General features: G+C 34.1%; 1 protein-coding gene across 2 annotated transcripts in view; it reads right to left on the bottom strand.

Annotated features, from left to right (window-relative positions):
- LOC122217932 (bifunctional heparan sulfate N-deacetylase/N-sulfotransferase 4-like) overlaps window positions 1–27,565 on the bottom strand; it is a 388,528-nt gene that overhangs the window by 108,522 nt on the left and 252,441 nt on the right. For both annotated transcript variants that reach the window (XM_042935647.1, XM_042935648.1), the window contains 2 exons: window positions 27,477–27,564; window positions 17,091–17,245 (listed from right to left, as the gene is read on the bottom strand). In XM_042935647.1, the coding sequence (XP_042791581.1) occupies window positions 17,091–17,245; window positions 27,477–27,564 (243 nt within the window). The remainder of the gene's footprint in view (window positions 1–17,090; window positions 17,246–27,476; window position 27,565) is intronic.

Here is a 27,565-nt window from a genome sequence, read left to right as displayed (position 1 = left end):
TGCCAATAATCACTGATGAATAGGTGTGTGTCAATTACGGACTCATGCTATATTATTCATCATTATGATTCCAATTTGAGGGGTACTTCGGTGGCTCAATTGGCTGAGAGCCTGACTCTTGATTTCGTCTCAGGCCATAAGCTTGATTTCAGCTCATGGTTCGGTTTGTGGGCTGGCATTCTGTGTCGTGCTCTGATTCTCAGAGCAGATCCTGCTTGGGATTCTCTGCCTGCCTCTCTCCCTGCCCCTCTTCTACTCATGCCTTAACTTTCTCTTAAAAATAAATAAACACTTTGAAAATTAAAGGAAAATGATTTCATTTTGATATACTTTTCTCTGGATCATTATATATGTGATCCACGGTTTGACAAACTTTTACTCTGAAGAGCTATGTAGTTAATATTTTAGACCTTGCCAGCAACATAATGCTTCTGTCAGACATTTTTGTCTGTTTGTTTGATTTTTACAATGCTTTAAAAATGTAAAGCCAATCCTGAGCACACCAACCATACAAAAATCACTGCAGACCAAATTCCACAGGCAGTAGTTACCAGACACACTGATAGATTGTTGCTGAAGCAATATATATTTTACTAGAAGAGTGGAACATGTTATTTGGGGCATTATCTTGTGGTCTTTTGCATACTGCTCCCTCTGGCTGGGTGCTCCTCTCCTGCCTTCTGTCAGGCAGAATATCTGGTATCTGTCCCCAGCTTGCATATTACATAGCCTTGAAAAAGTCATGTGGTGGTTTTATTGTTATCACCAACCTCTGACTTCGAAAGGAATGATCGTACGTTTCTTGAAGAAATATGGTGAAAATGATGGTAGCCATGATGATGATGATAACAAATATTTTTTGTAATACTTATGTGCCAGACACTTTGCTAAGCATTATACATATATAAACATGTACATAATCATTTAATTCTCATAAAAAACTTGAGGTAGGAACAATTATCATCCCCATTTTACACATTTGAAAATAAAAGCACAAGATTTCTAAATTGTTTCCTAAGGTCACTTTAGTAATTGCAAAAGGCGGAATTTGAATCAAGATAGGTCTGAAGCCCAATGCATGGGCGTAACTAATCCACTGAATAATTAGGCCCACACAGGGCAAACTCACGTCACAAAAGATTTTTATGTGTTTAACCAACTGAGCCACCCAGGCACCCCTGATTTTTATGTGTAAAAATAGCTAAGGTTTTGTTTTCTTCAGAGGAATGTAACTTTTTTTTTGGATTTTGTGCATAGTTTACTGTTCTGTATAATAAAAACAAAACTTAATATTTAGAGGGAATATTTATTTGCCTTAAAGCAAGTAAGTTAAATATTAACATCTACTTTAAGCAGTTATCAGCTTATCTCCTAGGGGGGAATCCTGTTTCAATTGTTTCATGTATCAGCACCAGAAAAGAATTAGAGTTCCTCTAGTTAATCTTCAAAGATTATTTAAATGCATAAAAACTATAAAGCAAAAGGAATGACTTTCACTGCTTTACATTTACCAAAAATAATGATAAAAGGTATTCAGAACAGATAGATGTGAGCCTTGATAGATTTACATTTAAAGCATTTTGAATGATATAAATAGTTCACTTCTTTCGATTATTGCTGCCCAATATTAAAGTTAATTTTGTAGGTGGCATTTATTCCTTTGAGGTTAAACACGTTCAGAAATAAAATAGCTACTTGACAGAAAAAAAAATACGCTGCAACTAAAATAGGAATTTGGGGGATGAGTGGGTCCGATGTTGCCCTCTGCTAGGAAAATCAAACAGATAAATACGTATTGTAGAGATTTTCCGTCTAAGGGAAATTCTGTCATCTACCTGCCAATACCAGACCAGCAAGTCAAAGACTTACCATGATACAACACATGACAATGAAAGCCATTTTTTCTCTCTAAATCCATTGCTAAGCTATATGAATATTAATAGATAATGAAATACCAATTCTAATTTTCAGGCAAAAAGTTCATGCTATTCTTCATGTTGTAGGTTTGGTGAAAAAAGGAATTGATGAAAACCTTAGAGATGGTTTGAATAAGCTAGCTAAGAACTTTATTAAACAATATCATTCTACTTATAAAAAGGGTAAAAATCCTATCTTCTGGCCATGGGTAGGTAAAAGAAAACTAAAAATATTTTCACTTATTATGCAATATGCTGATCAATATCCTATTTACACACTTCGATTTTCCATATTCATCCTTAAAGTTTTTATACAATAATGTCTACTCTCAATACAGAAAGAAAGTTCTGTGTTCTTCAACAATTTTTCAACTTTGCAGAGGTTACTTTTACCTGGACTGTGGTTTTTAAAAAGCCACTAGGAAAACAGGGTGCACAAGTTGGTTCATTTTACCTTGGGCCATACTGTCTGGTTCTCCCAGAAGTCATCTGCTTTTGCGTGGGGTGGGACATGGTGCATCTGACAGAGCCCTGGATTAGGAACCACAAGGCAGAGTATGGGTTCTCAGTGCTACCATTGACACATGAGCTCAGTTTTCTCATTTGTGATATCAGGGGCCTCAGTGGTCATCTAGTTTGAACACTTCATTTTACTAAAATGGGAATCTGGCTACTATACCCAGATAACATGACAATGGCTAGAAGAGAAAGCTATCAATCTTACAAACCACAAATTAGAAAACTTGAAAAAGTAGACGCAAAAATTTAAAAAAAAATTGTTAAGGACACAGTTTAGGAGCAAATAGTCCACCTACTCTCAGCAAACTCTGAGAGCACAGTAACAGTGGGGGCAATAAAACCATTTGTATTAACAGTGAAAACCTTTGGTCGTTGTGAAAAATGGACATGATTCTTAGTATGCATTTATTAATTTAAAAGCAATAAGTTATGTATTTTAGAAAGTTACTCATTGAAATGGTTAAAATAATACATCACCCAGATGCCAAAGCTTTGCAGTGACAAATGGATAACTCACACATCGTAATACAAATATTCCATGCTGATATAGCATATATTAAAGGTTGAATCTATAAGTGTGCAATTTTGAGTATCTTGAATAAAACACACAAGTAGTAATAGGAAGGTATAAAGAATTATGGTGGACAAAATATTGTCATGGTAAAGGAACATGGAGGTGGATAAGTTGTGTCTGTAAAGCATGTTTCTGAACAATATATGAAAAATTTATGTATATTTAACATAAAAAGAAAAAATAATACTTATCATGATTAAGAGATATTTCCACTGACTATATATATATATATATATATATATATATAGAGAGAGAGAGAGAGAGAGAGAGAGAGAGAGAGACAGAGAGACAGAGAGACAGAGAGACAGAGAGAGAAATACTTTTAAACTGTTATAAAATGCCATCTGTAAATAAATGTTGTGTATTCAGCAACAAAATGATTTAAGTGCTCATATTAAGTGAGTCTCAAGTTTTCTGGATGATATTCTATAATCTTCCCACTGTGATTTTATTATTTTCTTCCTTCCTAAGATCATTTTACTTATCATAGGTTTCCAATACATGTAATTAAATACATTCAAGATCATACGAATATTGCACTTACTAAACATTTAGCAAATTTTTACTGCTCTGTCTTCCAAGGAAATGCCATTAATATTTGATTCTATTACTTAATCATTTTCAAACTTAAGAATACTTTTTTTTGCTTATCCTACTTTAGGATTCAAAGTACAGATACAAACAAAAACAAACAAACAAACAGACACAGCAGATTTAAACAAATTATTTCAAAACTGCAATGGATTTTAATTTGAAAACCCAGTCTATAAATTCTAGCACACCAGGGGAAATTACTAGGGACTTTCTAGTATCATCCATTAAAACATCAGATGTGAAAAAATGTTCACAGTGAAACAAGGGGTCAGATGCAAAGGCCTTGAGAGATATTTAAGGTAGTTTGGAGGACTTTGAGACAAAATGTAACAAGACCCAAATTACATGCTAACAGGATCACAATACCTGTTTTGATGAGAATAGATTCAAGAGGACCAAGAATGGAAATGGACCCCCGTGGGGGGGGGGGTATTGCTATAAATTAGTCAAGATATAATGTTAGGATTCTGACTTATGGAATGGTGCAGTGAGGAGCTCTGTGGACTCTCTCCCAGCAAAATAACCATCACTGATAGAAATTATTACAAAAAAAAACATTTAAAATCTCTGGAAAATGAACTGAGGATGTACAGCAAATGAAGAAACATTATTCAAGAAAAATCTACCAAGATTGGTAAGAACAGTGAAAATATGTGCCAGTTGAGCCATGACCCACACCTTTCCCCACTTGCTTCAGTTTAGAGTGACAAAATTCTCACCCCAGGAAGGTAGAGACAAGAACACAGGGGTTTCTCTCCCCTTGGATTTCAATCTAAAGCTGTGATTGTCCCTGGAGGAGCAAGCCATGAGAATTTCTCATGTCCCCTTCTCTGTGCTTAGGAGCTCTACTCTAGGCAAGAACTGCTGAGAGATATGGAGATCTCTTCCTCAAGGGGATCTCACTTGGAGCAGAAACTATACCTCAGATGCCAGAGACCAATAATACCAAAACCATGATTTGTCCTTGCTCCAACTCAGTTGTAGGCTAGTGGTTCTAAGCTAGGAGAACCAAACTGAGAAAACCAGAGGCTACCATCCCAACCCAGCACCCTGCTCATAAATCTGGGTGTCACGTTGAGAGAGGAAGCCATTGTTCCCACTCTAGCTCTGGAACAGTGGTTGCAAAGACTTTGCCCACAGGGAGATGTAGGTCATAGAAAGAAAGAACTCTTAAATTCTCTCCAAGGGAAGTGACTTTATTTGGGACAGAGTGTGGAAAAGTTCAAGTCAAAGATCACCCTTGAAAACAATGGAGATTTTGATGGCAAGCAATTCAGAGAAGGCTGTTGTTATTTTAATTAAGATTAATAGCAAGCTAATAATAAACCAAATAAGAAGTTTACTAGAGAAAACCAAAGAAAGAGATAGCTAAGAATACTCCTGTGATTGGAAAAAGTCTCATAGACCTATCTATAGACCCTATCTATAGAACTGTGTTCTTTCAAAACACAGAAAAGGAGAGAACATTTTCCAACTAATTCTATGAGGCTAGTATTAGCCTACCACCAAAACCAGACAAAGGTATAATAAAAGAAAAACTACAAACCAATATCTCTATGAATATAGATACAAAATATTCAACAAAGTACTAGCAATTAAATTCAGCAACATATAAAAAGCATTATACACCAAGACCAATGAGATTTATCACAGGGTTTTCCCATCTGATATTTTAATGGTTGGTACTAGAAAGTCTTGGTTTTAGATGTTAAACTAACCTTACAACAGTTAGTGTAATACATCTTACCAATAAAACAAAGGGAAAAGCATAATCAACTGAATAGATCCCCCCAAAATATATGAAAATGCCAATATATTCTCATAATCAAAATACTCAACTGAGCAGGAATTGACAGGAACTTGAACTTGATAATGAATGGGTTTCTATGAAGAGGCTGTAACTAACATCATGGTTAATGGTGAAAGACTGGATGTTTCCTTCCTACGATCAGGAATAAGACAAGGATTTTTGTGCTTGCCACTTCTATCCAGCAATATACAGAGATTCACATCAGGTAAATTGGATAAGAAAATGATATAAAATGTTTCCAAATTGGAAAAGAAGAAGTAAAACTATTTCCATTTACATATGATAAGATCTTATATATAAACTATCCTGAAGAATCCACTAAAATAATTCCAGAACTTGTAAATAAATTCAGCAAATTTGAAGGTTACAAACTCTATATACAAAAATCAATTGTACTTTTATAAATAAAAATAAAGAATGTGCAAGTGAAATTAAGTAACAATTCCACTTATGATAGCATCAAAAAGAATACAATACTTAGTAACATCTTTAACAAAAGAAATGAGGAACATAGACAGTGAAAATTATAAAATATTATTGAAAAAAACTAAGGAAGACCTGAATAAATGGAAAAATAGCCCATATACATAGACCAAAAAACTTATGTTAAGATAGGAGTATTTCCTCAATTTATTTGTGGATCCAATGCTATCCTATCAAAATCTCAGCTAGTCATTGTGCAGAAATTGATAAGCTGCTTCTAAAACTCATATAAAACTCAAAGGACCCAGAATAGACCAAGCAATTTTTAAAGAGAAAAACAAAGTTGGACGACTCACAATTTTCAATAACAAAACTTATTGGGAAGATATAGGAATCAAGATGGTGAGATCTAGCATAAGGGCAGGCATAGAGATAAATATAATAGAATTGAGAGTATAAATAGACTTCCTTAAATTTAAAGTCAGTTTATTTTTGACAGAAGTACCCAATTTGGTGGGAGAAAGAATGGTCTTTTCAACAAAAAATGTGGGTACAACTGGATACCACATGTGACAGAATGAAGCTGTACTTCTTCCTTGTGCCATACAAAAGAATGGACTCTAAATGCACCACAGAACTAAATGTAAGTGTTCATGTCATCTAATTCATAGAAGCAAATATAGGAGTACATTTTTATGACCTTGGGTTAGGCAAAACCTTTCTAGGTTTGACACAAAAAGCACAAGAGACCAAAAAAAAAGATAAATTGGATTTTATAAAAATTTAAAACTTCTATGTTTCAAAAGATACTGTTCAGTAAGTTTAAAGAGAATCCACATATGGAGAAAATATCTGAAAATCATAGAACTGATAAAGTATTTGTATAAAGAATATACAAGATTTCTTGCAAGTAAATAACAAAAGGCCACTAACTCAATTAAGAAGTGGAAAGGGATCTGAATAGACATGAAGATATATGACAGCTGATAGACATATGAAAAGATGCTCAACATCATTAGCCATTAGGGAAATGGAAATCACAACATAATTTGATACTGCCTCATATCCATACCATATATAATAAAAATGACAGATAATAACATGGGTTGACAAGGATGTGGAGTAATTAGAATCCTCATGCATTGTTGGTGGAAATGTAAAGTGGTGCAGACAATTTATTTTATTTTATTTAAATTTTTTTTGTTTTATTTTTGAAAGAGAGAGAGAGAGAGAGAGAGAAAGAGTCAGAGACAGAGAGATAGAATCTGAAGCAGGCTCCTGGCTCCAAGCTGTCAGCACAGAGCCTGAGGCAGGGCCTGAACTAACAAACCAATGAGATCATGACCTGAGTCAAAGTCAAATGCTTAACCTCCTGAGTCAACCAGGTGCCCCAAGTGGTACAGACAATTTAAAAACAGTCTGGTGGTTTCTCAATATGCTAAACATAGAGATACCATATGTAACCCAACAATTCTACTCCAGGGTAAATATACAGATAAGTGAAAACACATGTCCACACAAAAACTTGTACATGAATATTTGTAGAGACATTGTAAATAATAGCCAGAAAGTATAAACATGTCTATCGACTGATGAATGTATAAATAAAATATAATATACACATAGCAATGGAAGATTACTTGGCTATAAAACAGAACAAAGTACTGACACATGCTACAACATATATGAACTGCAAAAGACTAAATTAAATGAAAAAAAACCTAATTATAAAAGACCACACACATATTATATGATTCTATTTATATAAAATGTTCATAATAAAAAATCTACAGAAATGGGAAGTAAATTAATAATTTCCTAGGTTCAGGGGAATTGAGAGAAAGAGGAAATGACTGTTGAGGGGTACAGACTTTTTGAAGTTATAAAGATGTTTTTTAAAAATTAATCGTGGTGAAGTTTGCATAAATCTGTAAATACACTAAAAATCACTGAGGTTTATATGATATGTTAATGTCAATATCAATAAAGCTGGTAAGAAAGATACAACTGTAACTTAAACTAAGTAGTTAGTAGTAGAGGTGACGAGAATTCAACAGCTCTCTCTATATTTTCAAGTAGAGGCAATGGATTGGATGAAAAAAAAAGAGTTAGATGAGTAAATATTTTGGTCTTAGGGAGGTGTAACTGGTATTAAGCTTCAAGATAAAGATTCTGAGTTTATGTGTATGGTGTAAGAAAGTGGTCCAGTTTCATTCTTCTGGATGTTGCTGTCTAGTTCTCCTAGCACCATTTGCTAAAGAGACTGTCTTTTTTCCCATTGGATATGCATTTCTGCTTTGTCAAAGATTAGTTGGCCATACATTTGTGGGCCCAATTCTGGGTTCTGTATTCTATTCCATTGGTCTATGTGTCTGAAATAAGACAGGAAAACATCAAAATCCTAGAGGAGAAAACAGTTAACAACCCCTTTGACCTCGGCCGCAGCAATTTCTTACTTGACACGTCTCTGAAAACAAGGGAAATAAAAGCAAAAATGAACTATTGGGACCTCACCAAGATAAAAACCTTCTGCACAGAAAAGGAAACAATCAACAAAACTAAAAGGAAACCAACAGAATGGGAAAAGATATTTGCGAATGACATATCAGATAAAGGGTTAGTATTCAAAATCTATGAAGAACTTACCAAACTCAACATCCGAAAAACAAATAATCCTGTGAAAATGGGTAGAACACATGAATAGACACTTTTCCAAGAAGACATCCAGATGGCTAACAGGCACATGACAAGATGCTCAACACTGCTCATCATCAGGGAAATATAAATCAAAACCACATTGAGATACCACCTCACAGAGTTCAGACTGGCTAAAATTAACAACTCAGGAAATAACAGATGTTGGCAAGGATGTGGAGAAAGAGGAACCCACTTGCACTGTTGGTGGGAATGGGGAATGCAAACTGGTGCAGCCACCCTGGAAGACATTGTGGAGGTTCCTCAAAAATTAAAAATAGAATTACTCTGTGACCCAGGAATAGTAGTACTAGGTATTTATACAAAGGCTACAGGAGTGTTGATGTGTAGGAGTCCACGTACCCCAAAGTTTATAGCAGCACTATCAACAATAGCCAAATTATGGAAAGAGCCTAAATGTCCATCAACTGATGAAAGGATAAAGAAGATGTGGTTTATATATACAATGGAATACTACTCAGCAATGAAAAAGAATGCAAATCTTGCCATTTGCAACGATGTGGATGGAACTGGACAATATTATGCTAAATGAAGTAAGTCAGTCAGAGAATGATCCATGTTTTCACTCATATGTAGAATTTTAGAAACTTAATAGAAGACCATTGGAAAAGGAAAGAAAAAATAACTTACAGACAGGGAGGCAAACCATAAGAGATGCTTAAATACAGGAACAAACTCAGGGTTGATGGGGGTGGGGAGTTGGGGGGCTGGAAAAAATGGGTGATGGGCATTGAGGAGGGCACTTGTTGGGATGAGTACTGGGTGTTGTATGTAAGTGATAAATCATGGGAATCTACTCCTGAAGCCAAGACTACATTATATGTGAGCTCACCTGACAGTAAATTATTAAAAAAAAAAAAAGACTCTGATTTTAATGTTTTAGTTCATATTCAAATATTTTTTAAGTTAATGAACAAATAAGTATGACTTCTATCATACAGGATTCTTTATATTTCCTATTTCTTTTTTTAAAAATTTTTAATGTTTATTTATTTTTGAGAGATAGAGTAAGACAGAGTGTGATTGGGGAGGAGCAGAGAGAGAGAGACAGAATCTGAAGCAGGCTCCAGTCTCTGGCCTGTCAGCACAGAGCCTGATACGGGGCTCAAATCTGTAGGCAGTGAGATCATAACCTGAGGCAAAGTCAGATGCTTAACCGACTGAGCCACCCAGGCGCCCCTATATTTCCTGTTTCTAGTTAGACATGAAGGCGAGCTTCCATAATGACTTCCAATGATTTCTGCCTATTGGTATTCCCTCCCTTGTTGAATCCTCCTCCTTTCGAGTATGTGCTGGCCCTAATGACTATCTTCTAATGAATAGTATATGGTTAAACTGGTGGGATCTCGTTTCTGAGATAAGTTATAAAAGTTCAGGATCCCTCAAAAGCTCACGCAATTGCCAAAAAGTTTCAAATTTGTCTATGCTTGGATGTTTTGCCTCTTTATATTTTATTTAAATTCTTCATGCTTACGTAAGTATCTATTCTGCTGAGTCCACAGACTGCCTTATTCATTACTGAACCTTCAAAATACATTATTTGCTCTCTAGTGAACTTTCATTAAGTCAGTATTTGGTCACAATTTTATTTTTGTTTCAATAGTCTTACCTGCTCTAAATTTTCTATCTCTAAAACACCCTATGAGCTATAATTACCAGAGGTTTTTTTTTTTAATAACTTGTATTTGTTGTACAACTTAAGGCTGTATACTGCATAATTTAGTAAAGATACAGGCATACAAGCTATTGAAAGGCACTTCTCTCTCAGTTTTATATCATCGTGCCATGAATTCCAATATTACACTCCTTTTATTTTTTAATTAAAACCTCTACATAAGTGATTTAGTATGCATGCCATCATGATACTTAAAGATTTTCCATCGTTACTCTTTGATGAGTTTGAGCTTTTATGAGAACATTTTAAGTGTCAGCATTTTCCTTATCAGAAATATTGTGTCTTGTTATGAAAAAAGATATACACAGTTCATAAATAAGTGTAGCATTTGAAAAGTAGGATTTAAAAACTTAGAGCTTTATTTCAGGAAATTCTTAACTTATTTACTCATAAATACAACACATAACTATTTAACAAAATGACAAGAAAAAGACATAATTATTGAAAAGTTATCATTGAAGACAAGTGGGGTTTTTTTGTTTGTTTGTTTTTGTTTGTTTGTTTGTTTGTTTCCTTAAGGATATTTTATAGTCTACAATTATCAGTGAACTGAAAGATCTCACTCATTTGAAAATGTTAATAAGTCTGTCCACAAAACTTAAAACAACAAAACACTATTTCTTAATTTCCCTTTTCCCCACAAATCTATTTTGGAATAAAAATACATAATCTCAGTTTATGCTATAGGCATTCTTTCCCTCTAGGTTTGAAAAAAAGGTGTGGGTCAAGTTAAGAATAATTTTTGGTAACCTTTTCATCAAATACTTTAATGTTAGCCAATGTTTTCCATCTCTTGATGGAAATCTCTTGAGATTTTGTCTGTTGTCATATTTGAAGTGTTGCTTCTATTTAGTGACATGCTCAAGTAACATAATGAAAGCAAAAATGTATGGTTGATTAGAAGAATCAAAAAATATTTTTCCCAAATCAATGCCATACAAGTATATAGTATCTTATAATTAATGTATCTTAGTTTACTACACTTATCATTCAACCAATGCCCTGTACACATATACACACATTCACAGGGCGTATATGCTCATGTAATAAGCATGTTATATATATACACATACATATGTATATATATATATGCACACAATAAACACATTCATACATTGCATATACAAATGCTAATGGATTAAGTATATACATACTCATAGCCCCTTATACATATGCATGTACATTCACACCACATACATAACTTAATGGATTTATAAATAATAATGTTTGAAAATTATCAAAACTGATAAATGAATTTAGTAAAGTCACAGACTATGAATTAAAATTATAAGATTAATATGCAGAAAAATATTGAGTTTCTTTACAATAATAAAGAAGTAGCAGAAAGAGAAATTAAGAAAATAATCCCATTTACACTTGCACTAAAAATAATATACTACTTACTAATAAACCTAACTAAGGAAGTGTAATGTAACACTTGTACTACAAAAACTATAAAACACTGATAAAATAAATTGAAGATGACACATACAAATGGAAAGATAATCTATGCTCATGGATTGGAAGAACCCATATTATTAACATATCCATACTACCCAAAGCAATCAACAGATTTAATGCAATCCTTATCAAAATACCAACAACATTTTTCATAGAACTAGAAAAAACAATCCTAAATTCATATGGAACCATTAAAGATCACAACTAGCCAAAGCATTCCTGAGAAAGAAGAACAAAGCTGGAGGTATCACAATCCTACAGATCTAAGATATACTACAAAGCTATGGCTATCACAATCCCACAGATTTAAGATATACTACAATGCAATGGCAATCAAAACAGTATGAAACTGGCACAAAAATAGACACATAGATCAACAGAACAGAATAGAGAGCCCAGAAATAAACCCGCAGTTATATGGTCAATTAATCTACAGAAAAGGAGGCAAGAATATGCAATGGGAAAAAGACTGTCTCTTCAACAAACGGTATTGGGAAAACTGGACAGTTACCTGCAAAAAAAAAATTGAGACTGTACTATTTTCATACACCATACAAAAAAATAAATTCAAAATGGATTAAGGACTTAAATGTAAGACCTGACACCATAAGACTCCTAGAAGAAAACATAGGCAGTAATTTCTTTGACATCAGCCATGGAAACATTTCTCTAGATATATCTCCTCAGGCAAAGGAGACAAAAACAAAATTAAAGCTTTGAGACCACACCAAAATAAAAACAAAACAAAACAAAACTTCTGCACAGCAACGGAAATCATCAACAAAATGGCAAGGCAACCTACTGAATGGGAGAAGGTATTTGCAAATGACATATCCAATACAGGATTAATATCCAAAATATGTAAAGAATTTATACAACTCAAAACCAAAAAAACAATCTGATTAAACAATAAGCAGAGTACCTGAATAGGCAGTTTTCCAAAGGATACATTAATGGCCAACAGACACATGAAAATATGTTCAACATCACTAATCATCAGAGAAATATAAATCAAAACCACGACAAGATATCACTTCACAACTGTAGGAATGGCTAGAATCAGAAAGACAAGTAGTAACAAGCATTGGTGAGGATGTGGAGGAAAAAAAAAACAACCTTGTGCACCATTAATGGGAATATAAATTAGTGCAGCAACTGTGGAAAACAGTATGGAGTTTTCTCAAAAAAATAAAAAGAAATACCAAATAATTCAGCAATTCCACTCCTGGATATTTACCCAAGGAACATGAGGACACTAATTCAAAATATATATATATATATATATATATATATATATATATATATATATGTACCCTTATATTTATTGCAGTTTTATTTACAATAGCCAAGATATGGAAGCAACCCAAGTGTCCATCCATAGATTAATGGAGCATATACACATTGGAATATTACTCAGCCATATAAAAGAATGAGATCTTGCCATCTGCAACAAAAGGGATGGACTAGAGGGTAAAATGCTAAGTGAAATAAGTCAGACAGAGAAGACAAATATCATATTATTTCACTCATGTAGAATTTAAGAAACAGAACAAATGAACAAACTAAAAAACAAAAAGACAAAAAAAGAGAGTCTTAAATACAGAGAACAAACTGGTGGTCGCCAGAGGGGAGGTGAGTGATGGGATGGATGAAATAGATATAGGGAATTAAGAGTACACTTATTGTGATGAGCACTGAATAATGTATAGAGTTGTTGAATCATTATATTGTGCACCTGAGACTAACATAACACTATATGTTAATTATACTTCAATTAAGAAATGTTATTGACCAAAAAAAAAAAAATCAAGTTTACAGTAATAAAAGCGCTTCTAAAATGATGAAACAGTAAAGAAACAGTGGTGGCAATGTATTTCTCTCTTGAGTTTTAGACATATTACATCAGGAGATGAACCCTATCCATAGAGAATTTGAACAAACACTACAAATAAAACCATTCAGATTGTTTAACCACTTTTGAAACATCACTATAAAACTATTATTATGTCTTTGAATCATTTTTGTAAATGTTGTGAGAACAACTGTGTTTTTGACTGGTAACTCCTCTGCCAGCCAAGGTCGTACCGAGGAATGTCAGGTTGGGATAAAAAAGAGAGATTTACACACTTCTGGTTTTTTTCAGCTTAAATTTGTCATTCAGTTTGAAAATCTCTTTCCATAATTGCTTCAATTGCAGCTAGGTAAGTGTTTCAAGATGTTCATTCCAAATTGTGGACCGACATTGTCAATGATCACAGAATTTTAGAAATGGGATTGATCAGTGGATTATCTGGTCCAGTGCTTTTGGCTGGCAGATGAGCTGATGTAAATTAATTATCTAAAAACTTTGTGGTTTAGAGAATGAAAAAGGGAATCATTATTATTCCAGGGGAGGAAACTGAGGCATGAAGACATTAAATGAGATGCCAACTGTATTAGAACTTGTCACTTGTAGTCAGGACTAAAATATAGCCTGCGAGTATCTCATGTAGAGCTTTCCTATCCCATCTTAATACTGTTGATGATTTTGAAGTGTCATCTAGATGTGGAAAGATAATAATTTAATAGGAAAGAGATACATTCCCTGGCTCTCTGGAAAACAAACATATTGCCATCTGATGTTTACAGGTAAAGGTGGATTTTGAATGTTACTGCTTGAAGAGTCCTGAGAAGTTTTATTGAGGTGAACTCCAGAAGGAAAAGAATGATGTCATTGCAGGATGTGTGTTTAACAGACTTTATTTTAGTTGTAATATTTTGCCTATGCAACATATAATAAGATTATTTTTTACAAAATGTGTTTATAGGCTTCAGTCTAGCATCTAGCCACACTGACTAAACAAATGTAATTGCTCTGAATGAACTCTAAATAGCTTTCAACATTTCATTACAAAGCAATTACATCGAGTCTTTCCCAGTGCTTTTGGCATGGCTTTTTAAAAAAAGAAATTACACAAACAGGTGAAATCGACCATTATGAAATATAACCAACATGCCTAAAAAAGCAAGCCTTCACAGTGACAGAGAGGTAGGGGGGATTTAAGTCAAATGATAAACAAACAGTTTAATGTTAAGGTAACTGCACAGAGAGAATTCAGCATGCTTACTCAAGGTAAGTTTATTTTTTGAAAAGGGAATATTTACTTAAATTTACAATGCTATGAAGTACTACAAAATTTATTAGACATTCCTTAAAAGTTAAGTGACAATCAACCTCTTGTAAATCCATATTAAAAAAAAACATTTGGCTTTTGTAAAGCAAAACATAACTGCATATTTGTCTGGATTTTGGAAGATCATAATTGTTTAATTAACACCCATTGAGTGTTACTGTGTTGCAGGAACTGCTCTAAGCATCATATATATGTATGTGTGTATGTATATATATATATATATATACATACACACATACATATATATACATATATATGCATATCCTCAAATATGTATCAAAATAATCCTATGAGGTATTTGTTACTATTATCCTTGTTTTTACAGATGGGGAGACTGAGAGATGGGAAACAGAGAGTTTGAATAATTTTTGTTCAAGATCAAGCAGCCACTGATGGAAGGTCAAGGTTAAAACATAGGCACTCTGGTGCCTGAGTCCATGATCTTAATTGTTTTTTGTGCTACCCACTCTTAGTAAGATACTATGTGTAGATTTGACATAGGTCTGGGGATTTTGTGATCGAAAGAACGGTGAGCTGTTAACATAATAACATAACTAGGCATAACTTCGAAAAATATCATAGTACACATTTGGCCTTAGGTCTATGCCTCTTAAAATTTTTTTTTAATGTTTATTTATTTTTGAGAGAGAGAGAAAGAGAGAGACAGAGCATGAGTGGGGGAGGAGCAGAGAGAGAGGGAGACACAGAATCTGAAGCAGGCTCTAGGCTCTGAGCTGTCAGCAAAGAGCTGGATGTGAGGCTTGAATCCATAAGCCATGAGATTATGACCTGAGCTGAAGTTGGACACTTAACCGACTGATTAGGTCTATGCCTGTTAATACGGCTTTTAAAAAATGAAACATCAACGATCACATAGTACATATGAACTATTTATTTTATTTTTTTTAAGTTTATTTTTTATTTATATTGAGAGAGAGATAGAGAGCAAGAGTGGGAGGGGCAGAGAGGGGAAGAAACAGAATCACAAGCAGGCTCCGTGCTGTCAGTGCAGAGCCTGATGCAGGGCTTGAACTCAGGAACTGTGAGTTCATGTCCTGAGCCAAAGTCAAGAGTTGGACACTTAACTGACTGAGCTGCCCAGGGGCCCTGAACTCTTTATTTTAATTGAAAACTGTTCATTTAAAGATAGGTTTTATCTGGGGCCCAGAATCTTGGGGTGATTCACATACCCCTTGTGATGATCTATTCCTTCCGTGTGAAGATGTGAGAACGTGCACCTGAGTATTTTTCTGGGAAAAATATTTCTTTCGTTAGATTGTTAAAGGGATGCATAGTTTACCTAATATTTAGAACAGGGTGGGCAAACTTTTTCAGTAAAGGCAAATATTTTAGGCTTTGTGGGCCATATATTGTCTCTTCTGCAACTGCACAACTCTGCTGCTATAGAGAAAAAGCAGCCGCAGACAATACATAAAAGTAGGAGTATGCAGTGTGCCAGTAACATTTTTATATGTACTTCGAAATCTGAATTTTATGCAATTTCTATGTCACAAAATATTATTGTGCCTTTGATTGTCAATCATTTAAAAACATAAAAGACAATCAACGAAAAACCCACAGAACAAAAATATCTTAGCTTAGGGACAATAAAAAGCAAGCAGCAGGCCAGGTTTGGCTTATGGGCCATCAGATAATTTGTTAGAAATGCAAATTCTCAGGTGTCTTTGAAAATATACTGAATCAGAAACTTCAGGATTGGGCCCAGCACATGCTGCAGTTTGAACCACTGGTTCTCAATCACTGTTGTAATGTTTCATGTCACCCATCCATCCATCCATCCATCCATCCCTTATAATTAATGCTTTGAGAACGTAATTATAATACCAGGAATACAATGGAGAAAGTACTATATTTCTTTCTCATAGATGCAAGAATAATTCTTCCATAAAACAAAAGATAGTAATTTTTTGACAATAACATACTTTTTGAAATACATTTTATATCATATCATGGTCATATATATATATATATATATATATATATACACACACACACACACCATACACACACGCACACACACACACACACACACACACACACACATTCCTGAAACAAAATAACACAAATCAATTTATACCCTTAATACGTGTGATGCACTCTTTGATATCTTCTGTTCTATTTCTGTTGTATTCAACCCAGTAAATTGATTTTATAATCCACTGATAGATCATAACTCAGTTTGAAAAATATTCCAATAAAATGTGCTCACCAGGGCAAATTCCTTGTTGAGAATCATCTGTTCAACTAAAGATGACTCATTATGGAAGAGATGAGGTTGCATATGGCTCCACATGTGAGGAAACCACCAGAACTCATCTACAGACCGAAGCAAAAGGTCATCGCCTTCATCTTCTTCTTCAGTCCCTGTAAAACATAAAGTTAAAAAGGGTTTAAACGCAAATTTCATACTAGCTTGAGGATTATGTTTGTCAGGTTTTTATTCTTCTTCTTATTATTGATATGCAAATCCAATTTTGCATTGTTCTCAATAATAATAAAAAGAAATGACCATAGTCTAAATTATATCAGGGGCAATGTGGCTGGGGGTTGTGATGAGTTGGGGTAAGTGTGGTAGCCCCAAGTTCAGATAGGTGTTTAATTTAGAATTTAGGGGTATTTTATCACTGACACTGTTTAGAATTGCTAGTATATGATGACAATAATAAGCAGACTTCATTCGAGACTACTTATTTATTTATTATTTGAGAGAAAGAGCACAAGTGGGGGGAGGGGGTAGAGGAACAGAGAGAGAGAGAGAGGGAGAGAGGGAGAGAGAATCTCAAGAAGGCTCCAAGCTTAGCACAGAGCCCAATGTGGGGCTCGATCCCATGATCCTAGGCTCGTGACCTGAGCTGAAACCAAGAGTTGGGCCCTCAACAGGACTGAGCCACCCAGGCACCCTGAGACAACTTATTTTTGTTTTAAAATGATCAGCTGAGGAGGCTGGGTGGCTCAGATGGTGAAGCATGGGACTAGATTTCAGTTCAGGTCATGAACTCACAGTTCTGAGCCCCGCATGGGCTCTGCACTGAGAACACAGAGCCTGCTAGAGATTCTCCTTCTTTCACTGCCCCTCCCCTGCTCACACTCTCTCTCTCAAAATAAATAAATAAGCCATAAAAAAAATTATCAGCTGATAATTCTCTTCCTTTTTGTATATACAGGGGAAACCTAATCAGAGATCTTTTTTTTATTCTTAAAAATATTCTTGTATATGCATCTAAAATTGAGCTTAAAATTTAACTGATGAAGTTTGTTAATTTTTTCTGATTACAAAAGCAACATAAGCTTATTGGATAAGTATAACTAGCACAGACTAGTGATATATGATGCCCCAAAACAAAATAAAAACAAAGATCATCACCTAAAACTGGTAGAAACATTTGGTGCTTTTGTTTTAAATCTTTTTCTACTTACTTTAAAAAAATCAGCTAACATTGTATAATTACTTTTGTATCCTTACATCTTAACATAAATATTATGAACATACATATTTCCTATTTTGATATTAATATTTCATAAAACATGAACAATGAAGTTATTAACACAATAGAAACTTGACTTGAGAACTTAAAACTGATATAAAGTTCTCATTCTTGGGGCACCTTGGTGGCTCTGTCAGTGTCCAACTTTGGCTCAGGTCATGATCTTGCGGGTCATGAGTTCAAGCCCTGAGTCAGGCTCTGTGCTGACAGTTCAGAGCCTGGAACCTGCCTCAGATTCTGTGTCTCCCTCTCTCTCTCTGCTCCTCCCCTGCTCATGCTCTGTCTCCTTCTCAAAAATAAATAAACATAAAAAAATTTTTAAAAATCTTCTCATCCTCTATTAGGAAAATCTGTTAACAGTGCTCAAGGCATAGTAAAAACCATTTGTCATGCCACAAGTGGAAAAAAAAAAGAAATAACAACTTACTTCTACAAGAATTCACTTTGTCACAGCTACCCACAAATATTTTCACTGTATGAAATCATATAGTTTTTGTACAGTTTTACAGTATGCAGTCTAATTTTAAAATGTTTTGAATCAATAATGTAAGAATTGATTCTTGTTTGGTCTCTAGATATTTAACTAAGTGAATTAAAATAACAGATATGGCTTATTGTGTGAGGTGTATTTATTTGGTTTATTTTTCTACAACATAGTATGCTTTACAGACAGCAGCTAAATTTAATATTAAGCAAATAAATATTAAAAAACAAAGGCATTTCTTTTTTTTTATTAAACGGTTTTATTTATTTTTGAGACAGAGAGAGACAGAGCATGAACGGGGGAGGGTCAGAGAGAGAGGGAGACACAGAATCGGAAGCAGGCTCCAGGCTCTGAGCTGTCAGCACAGAGCCCGGGCGGGCGCGAACCCACGGACTGTGAGATCATGACCTGAGCCCAAGTCAGATGCTTAACCGACTGAGCCACCCAGGTGCCCACAAAGGCATTTCTTAAAGGAATCTTCTCCAGACATTGCATTTCTGTGTCTCATAATAAAGATTTCACTGATCATGCAGTAAGTAGCGCCGTGAAATGGTGAAAATATATATTTGGTGTCACTAAGTACAGAAGTAGGGTCCCTGCCTCTGCCATTTACTTGACTATGCCCTCTTGTACAAGTAAACTCCTCTGAGTCTCAGTTTCCTGGTTCAAAATGGGGATTTAATATCTATCTCATTGGGTCTTTGTGAAAAGTCAATGAGATCAATTTATTAAAGCACTAATATCGTGACTTGCAGATAGCAAGCACATTGTAAATATCAGGATATCTCTCTTCTTAAAAGTAATATCTACTAGTTTATACTTGCAGTGTTCTAAATTCATATATTTTTACAAATCCTGAAACCATTGCCTGCCTAGAGTATAAATTTCTAAAAGTCAGAGATTGGATTTCTTTAACTTGCACTATATCATACCACTTCCCAAAGCAGTAAATAGGTGAATAATTTAATTCAGTCCATAATAATACAACGTCAGAGGACGTCAGAGTTTTCGTATGTATGCTGAAGTAGATGTCATGTTTTACATTTTTTTATTTTTTATTTTTAATTTTTGTTACATTTATTTATTTTTGAGAAACAGTGAGACAAGGAGTGAGCGGGGGAGGGGCAGAGAAAGAAGGAGACACAGAATCCGAAGCAGGCTCCAGGCTCTGAGCAAGCGGTCAGCACAGAGCCTGATGCAGGGCCGGAACCCACAAATCCTGAGATCATGACCTGAGCCCAAATCAGACGCTCAACTGACTGAGCCACCCAGGTGCCCCAGTAGATGCCAATTTTCGTGTGTATTTATGTATATGCATTATTTCTGGGATACAGTTCATAACGCATATTTCTTAAAAGTTGTAAGGACCACCAGGATTAGAGTTTGGGCACCGCAGTACTAGAGCAGTTGCTACTAAACAAAGGGTAAAAAATGGAAGTTTTGAATGTGATAAAAGTCTTATGAACAAGGTAAGCAGACAGTATCCTTGATTTTTGTTAACTTTAGCTAAAATTGTTAGTATGAAGGACTTGCCATTCATGGACTCTTGTTAATATAGACAATATCAAACACTGAAATCCAGATGAAGAGAAGTTTATCAATTCCTTATATGGATTTTAAGCAGGAAGTGTTTACACCAAGTGTTTATTATAGCCATAATTCACCCACTGAGGCACAGATTAGAAAGATACTTTATGTCACATGCGATGAATGAATCAATAGTTCTCCCACTCTTCTGTTGTGCTTTGAATATAGAATGTTTGAGAAATACTTCCATTCACTTTAAACTTCACTGATTGTTACTGAAAGTAGCAGGAAGCACAAAATACATAGTTGACCAGGAAGGAGGTCAATCCCTCCATTTAAGGAAAATTTGCAGACTATTGATGTAAACAAATACATGACTGATCATAAAATCTTACTAATTTTTATACTAGCGATTGTGTCAATTTATAAACATGCTTCACAAAGTTGAGAGTAAAACTAAAACCTTATTTTTTCACTTCATAGATTAATTTCCCATTAGCCTTTCTCTTACTTTATACAGTTTTATAATTCAAAGCCTTGTGAGGCAAGCTTACAACACTAGAAATAACTTAATGAAAAATATGATACCAAATCATGCTGAGGCCCCACAGCAGAATTTCACGTTTTAAAATCCAACTAAATGAAAATATTAAATTTTTGAATCACCATAAACAAGTATTTATTTATACCTAATTTATGCCTAAATTATGTGAGGATATAATTTGTAGTTTATACATGACTAGATTTAACACAAGTTACAGTTCTTTGTAACACAAGAATTTGTGTTAATATTAAGGCTTTCACTTCTAATCTAATCTAGATTCAAATCAACATCATTATTAATTAAAAATATAGTATTTTTTGTTCTCATTTAACAGTTATTCCCTTTTACTCCTTCCAATTCTCAAAAAATAGGAAGTTTTAAATTCAGAAGTAAAATATTGAAGAATTCACTTTTTGTTATCACTTGTGGAAGATCTTGTAATGAGATAACAGCATGCCTCTAAAAGTCCTTTAAGTCTGCCCATATAATAATAATTTTAGCAAGATCTGGGCTATAGGTTAATTCCCAGAAGGCAACATTAAAATGCAATTTATAAAATTCCAGTGTCTGCATTATTGCTTTTGTAAAAATGTCTGCCTTATATTTGTTCATTATGTATGAAATATTGTAATTCCTAAATGGTAAGAAGACGTTGTAATTTTCTTTGTATATTGACTCTGGCATGGTTTCATATAGGTGGGTATAGATAAACTAATTTTAACTATTACACTAAGTAAAAATAACCGTGTGGTGATAAAAATCAATTAAAAGTTACCTAATAGGGACACCTGGGGAACTTAGTCAGTTAAGCATCCCACTTTGGCTTAGGTCACATTCTCAGGGTTTGTGAGTTCGAGACTGGCATCAGGTTCTGTGCAGAGCCTGCTTCAGATCTTCTGTCTCCCTCTCTCTCTTTCCCTCCCCCACTCATTCTCTCTCTCTCTCAAAAATAAACATTAAAAAAATTACCTATCTATAGTTATCTATTAGCTCTAGAAGTAATCTATTCAACAAAGCTGCGGAATAAAAAATCGGTATACAGAAATCTGTTGTAGTTTCATACATGAATACACTACACACTAACAAAAGAACAGATAGAGAAATTAAGAAAACAATGCAATCACACTTGCACCAAAAATCATAAAATACCTAGGAATAAACCTAACCAAGGAGGTGTAACATCAGTACCCTAAAGACTATAAGACATTGATGAAAGAAATAGAAGATGAAGAAATTGCAAACAAATGGATATAATGCTGATGGACTGGAAGAATTAATATTGTTAAAATGTCCATACTACCCAAAGCAATCTACAGATTCAATGCAATCTGTATCAAAATGTCAATGGCATTTTTCACAGAACAAGAACAAATAAAATTTGTATGAAATCACAAAGATCTCAAATAGTCAAAGCAATCAAGAAAGAAGAACAAAACTGGGAATATCACAATCCCAGATTTCAAACTATACTACAAACCTATTATAATCAAAACAGTATGGTACTAGCACAAAAATATACACAGAGCAATAGAACAAAATAGAGAGCCCAGAAAGAAAGCCATACTTACATGGTCAATTAATCTATGACAAAGGAAGCAAAAATATACAGTGAAGAAAAGACAGTCTCTTCAATAAATGGTGTTGGAAAAACCGGACAGCTATATACAAAATAATGAAACTGGGTCACTTTCTTACAGCATACACAAAACAAACTCAGAAGGGATTGAAGATCTAAATATAATACCTGAAACAATAAAACTCCTAAAATAAAACATAGGCAGTAATCTCTTGGACATCATCTTCAGCAATAATTTTCTGTATATATCTCTCCAGTCAAGAAAAACTAAAGCAAAAATAAATTTATTTTTGGGACTACATCACACTAGAGAGATTTTGCAGATCAAAGGAAACCAACAATAAAACAAAAAGGCAACCTACTGAATGGGAGAAGATATTTGCAAATGATATATCTGATAAAGAACTCCTGAAAATACCAAAAATTCCACAAATAATCCAATTAAAATGGGCAGAGGTACTGAATAAACATTTTCCCAAAGACCTCAGATGGCCAAAAGACATGTGAAAGGATACATCTCTAATCATCAGGGAAATGCAAATCAAAACCATGATGAGATATCACTTCACACCAGTCGGAATGGCCAGTATCAAAATATAAGAAATAGGAAGTGATGGCAAGGATGCGGAGAAAAGAGAATCCTTGTGCACTGTTGGCAGGAATCTGGTGCAGCCACTATACAACACAGTACAGAGGTTCCTCAAAAAACTAAAACTAGAGCTACAAATCCAGTAATTCCACTTCTGGGTACTTACACAAGGAAAAAGAAACCCACTAATTTAAAAAGATATATGAACACCTATGTTTACTGCAGTAGTATTTATAATAGCCAAGATACAGAAGAAATCGAAGTGTCTATCCATAGATGAATGGATAAAGAAGATGTGGTATATATACACAATGGAATGTTACTCAGTTGTAAAGAAATAATGAAATCTTAGCCATTTGGGACAACATGGATGGATAGCATGCTAAATGAAATAAGTCAGAGAAAGATAAATATCATATAATTTCACTTACAGGTAAAATCTAAAAAACAAAACAAACAACAATATCAACAACAATGACAAAAAGGAGAAACAAATTCATATATAGAGAGAACAAAATAGATGTTGCCAGAAGGGACAGGAGTGGCAGGTGGGTGAAATAGGGTGAAGGGGATTAAGAGGTATAATCTCTCTGTTATAAAATAGATAAATTACGGGGATAAAAAGTATAGCATGGGGAATATAGTCAATAACATTGTAATAACTTTGACTGTGGAAACCACACTTATCATGGTGAACAAATTGTAACGTATGTGATTTTCAAATCACGATGTTGTACACCTGAATCTAATATATCGTATGTCAGTGATACTTCAATTAAAAATTAAGAAAATTAATTTCAGAAAATGTGTTCAGTACATTGCATTGCCTATAAAACCTTCAAAAAGACACATGTAGAAAATATATCTCTAAGAATGCTACTTGTATCTATAAATAAGGAGAGTTTACTATTTCATTGTATATATATGTTTACAATGCATTGCTTCACTGAATGTAAGGCACATACATAAAAGTTGTTTCTAAGAATGCTACTTCTACATGTGAATAAGAACAGTGTTATTTCAGTTAATGATTGTGTTTGCCATACTGTAGTACTTTAAAGCTCTCTTTAAAGGTAAACAAAAATACAAATAAATAAGTAAATAAAATGAATGAATAAATGAGTGCATGGATGCATGTTACCTATGATTTCATAATTAGAAAATAGAGCTATGTGAATTATTCAGTTTAATTCTTTGATAAAATTTTATCTTATATAAAAATACTTTTTAAAGTGATAGTAATAAAAAATAGCACTTAGAACATGTTCTAGATGAGGGAGATATTATTATTATTCTCATTTGGAGATGCAGAAACTGAGGCAAAGAAAGTTTAAATAAACTGTTTATGTTCACAAAGCTAGTAAATGTCAAAGTCTGAATTTGAACAAAAGCAATCTGTTGCTAATACCTACTCTTTGAACCAATACTTTATACAAAAAAATCAAAAACTAAAAGCAAACATAAGTGAACGATTGTAATACCTTTTACTTTCATGTTTGAAAGGTAATAGTTTTATATAAAGGATCTATATTTTTGTAAAATGAATTCTCATTAAAAATATTAACACAATTCACAAATATCCATGGAGTAATTGATTGAATCATATTAATTTATTATTAATTATAAAGAGTGACAATTGTCACTAGAAATTATGCCCTACGAAAAATCATACTTATAGCCCTTTATCCCTAGAAGGCATCCTAATGTTGTAATGTCTTTATTCTTTAATCGAGCTTTCATTGTGCAATTCCAATCAAGATTTACATATTTCCAGACTAAAACTCTTTATTTCAAACTCCACACTTTTTTTCCCCTTTTAATCAACAGTATGTCCTTCCTCTTTCAATTTGGCACCTGTGAGTGGCTGACTGTTCGGGAATGCTTAGCGATATGTCCTTTTTGGGTGAGATTGTTTTTAGCACGTGAAGGACAGAGAAACTGAACAGGAAAGAATACATGGAAAATACAAATAAGTGAAGCAGTCTAAGAAATGAAGAATCTATCATTATTACACTGGGCATATGTGATTAAATGTCTTCAAAACAATGAGGCTCATCAATCAGCATCCTCATGCATTGGGAAATCAGAACATCCTGGGAGAGAACAGAGACAATCATTGTGACAAGGCCATCTTCTAATAGTTACACATCACAGCAGAGTGCAAGTATAAGGAAAGCACTTCCCTGATTTGCAAACTTTTTCCCATACAGTTAAGCCTCCATATAAGAACGTGACTAGATAAGATAAAGGTATGCCCTCCCTGTAGTGGGCATCACCATGTTATTCCATGCTAGAGGAAACCTTGGTATCTTTGGGTAAATTAATAACTACTTAACGTAGTAAGATGCACTTTTGAAATACAATATGGGTGCTCTTCAATGATTCAATGGATGCAAATCAATGAAAGTTTCATATTCACGTGAAGGAAAGTAAACTTCTGGGATTTAGGAATGCATGTGTGTATATATACATGCATTCATAAAGTGTAACCTAAATGTATGGTCTCTAAAGTGTACTACTACATAACACAACATAACATAATAGAATTTCTTCCATTATTTTTGTTAGGTTAGTACCAACATAAGGAGTCAATAAGGTCTTTTTAAAAGATATAATTAAAATGATTTTTTGTACCTTCCTCCAACAACTATCCCTGTGATATTAACTAGTGTCTTGTTCATTTCCTAGTGGATGTGTACTGTGTACATGTTTGGGATCATAAAGAAGAAATGGGAAGTGTTATAACCTGCTATCAACATTAACTCTGTGAATGTCTGCCAGGTTTAATAGGTCTGAATATGAAAAGTAAATAAAAGACCTGAGGCAGTTATCCAGATATATTTCAACCAAAAGAATGGCTTTACTTGTACTATCTAGCTATTTAAGACAAAATAGCATTGTTTGTGTGTGAACTTCAAATAATCCCATAATTTTCCCCCTGTGTGAGTAGATATAGCCTTTAGAGTTATCTGCTTTATAACTTCAGAGTCAGAGCTTCTTAGGCCTGAACTCATTTCTTGAGGGGGCTTTTGAAGAAGATTTACAAAACTATGTCTATTTTCAAAATTGTAAGCTGGAATTGCTTTGCCTGTGCAGATATGATGACACAAATCTCTTTCTGCAAAATGTCCTTTTAAAATATGCAATCATTTGATTTATCAACTGGTCTAAATACTAATTTTCCTTCTATTACTTTAAACAGATTTACATGTTTCAAAGCAGGAGGGAAAAAGCATTAAAGAAAAGCCAATAAGACATTGCTGCTTCAATATTCTAATAAACCATGCTGAGCCTCTTTGGGTAAACATTAAAAAGCTTCTTTGGGTAAATGAGCTGCATTTACGATCATTAAAGACTACCTTTGCACAGGATATTTTTAATGTCAATAACATGCATGCATAGAGAATACTATGAAATGTTTTCACTAAGATACTATGAAGTAATGACAGTGCAAAATCACAAATGCAGAAATAGGAGCAGATAGTATGTATTTGCCCTAATACAGACTCTAACACACCATTTTGTGCTATTTTTGTCGTTATTACGAGATAGTCACTTCTATGCTCTATGAACATAGCTTTGTCCATACTAGTGCCAGACATTAGAATGCTGATATTCAGAAAATAAAAGTCAAATTCTGGAGATGACGGTGGGTAGAGAGGTGAGGAATATCAGAATATAGAGTAGTGCATGAACACCAATCACATTTTAAGAATTTGTTAAAAGCTGACACTGAACAGAAGTGCAACTGTGGCTGGATAGAGATGGAAAGAAATGCAAGCCTTATTATGATGGTTTTAATGCATGTTGGGCCAAATTATTGTAATATTTTTAGGGAAAAATCCTGCAAGGGAAGGTAAATTAAGCAAGGTGACTCTTAGACTCTATTGATTTTCTTTGAGGCTACAAAATTCCTCTCTTATCACCAGGTGTTTCCCAAAGGAAAATAATATGTACAAAAATGTCTGTCACCTTGACTATCTGACTTTTTAAAAACACTGTCCATTATTATTATTATTAGAGTGTTATTGCCATCATCATGATCATCATCACCATTATCATCATCATCATCATCATCATCATCATCATCATCACTATGCTTTCTACTTGGACCATGCTGAGAGACAAGATGCATAGTCACAACTTAAACAATGATCTTGGTTTCTTTTACTGAGTTGAAAAAGTCAGTTCTCTTTCTCTTTTGCCCTTGATTCTAACAGTATTTGCCAAAGTAAACAAGCTCATTGATTTTGGATTTGGCTACTCATATAATGCATCCAAGTTTTTCCCATAATCAGTCCAGATATTCTATTTCTCCTACTTATGAAACATTTAAAATCCTCTCTCCTATTTATATGTAGCTTCCTGAGAACACAAAGCTCCTTCTTACCTGTGTGGTAAAACTTCCCTGAAAATCCAAGGTTGAAGGTAAAATTTGCAACCTGAGTGCGCAGTAAATTTTGAGTCTCTAGTAATGCC

The sequence above is a fragment of the Panthera leo genome, chromosome B1 (assembly GCF_018350215.1).
Source record: "Panthera leo isolate Ple1 chromosome B1, P.leo_Ple1_pat1.1, whole genome shotgun sequence".
Taxonomy (NCBI): domain Eukaryota; kingdom Metazoa; phylum Chordata; class Mammalia; order Carnivora; family Felidae; genus Panthera; species Panthera leo.
This window is presented reverse-complemented; position numbering and strand designations above follow the sequence as displayed.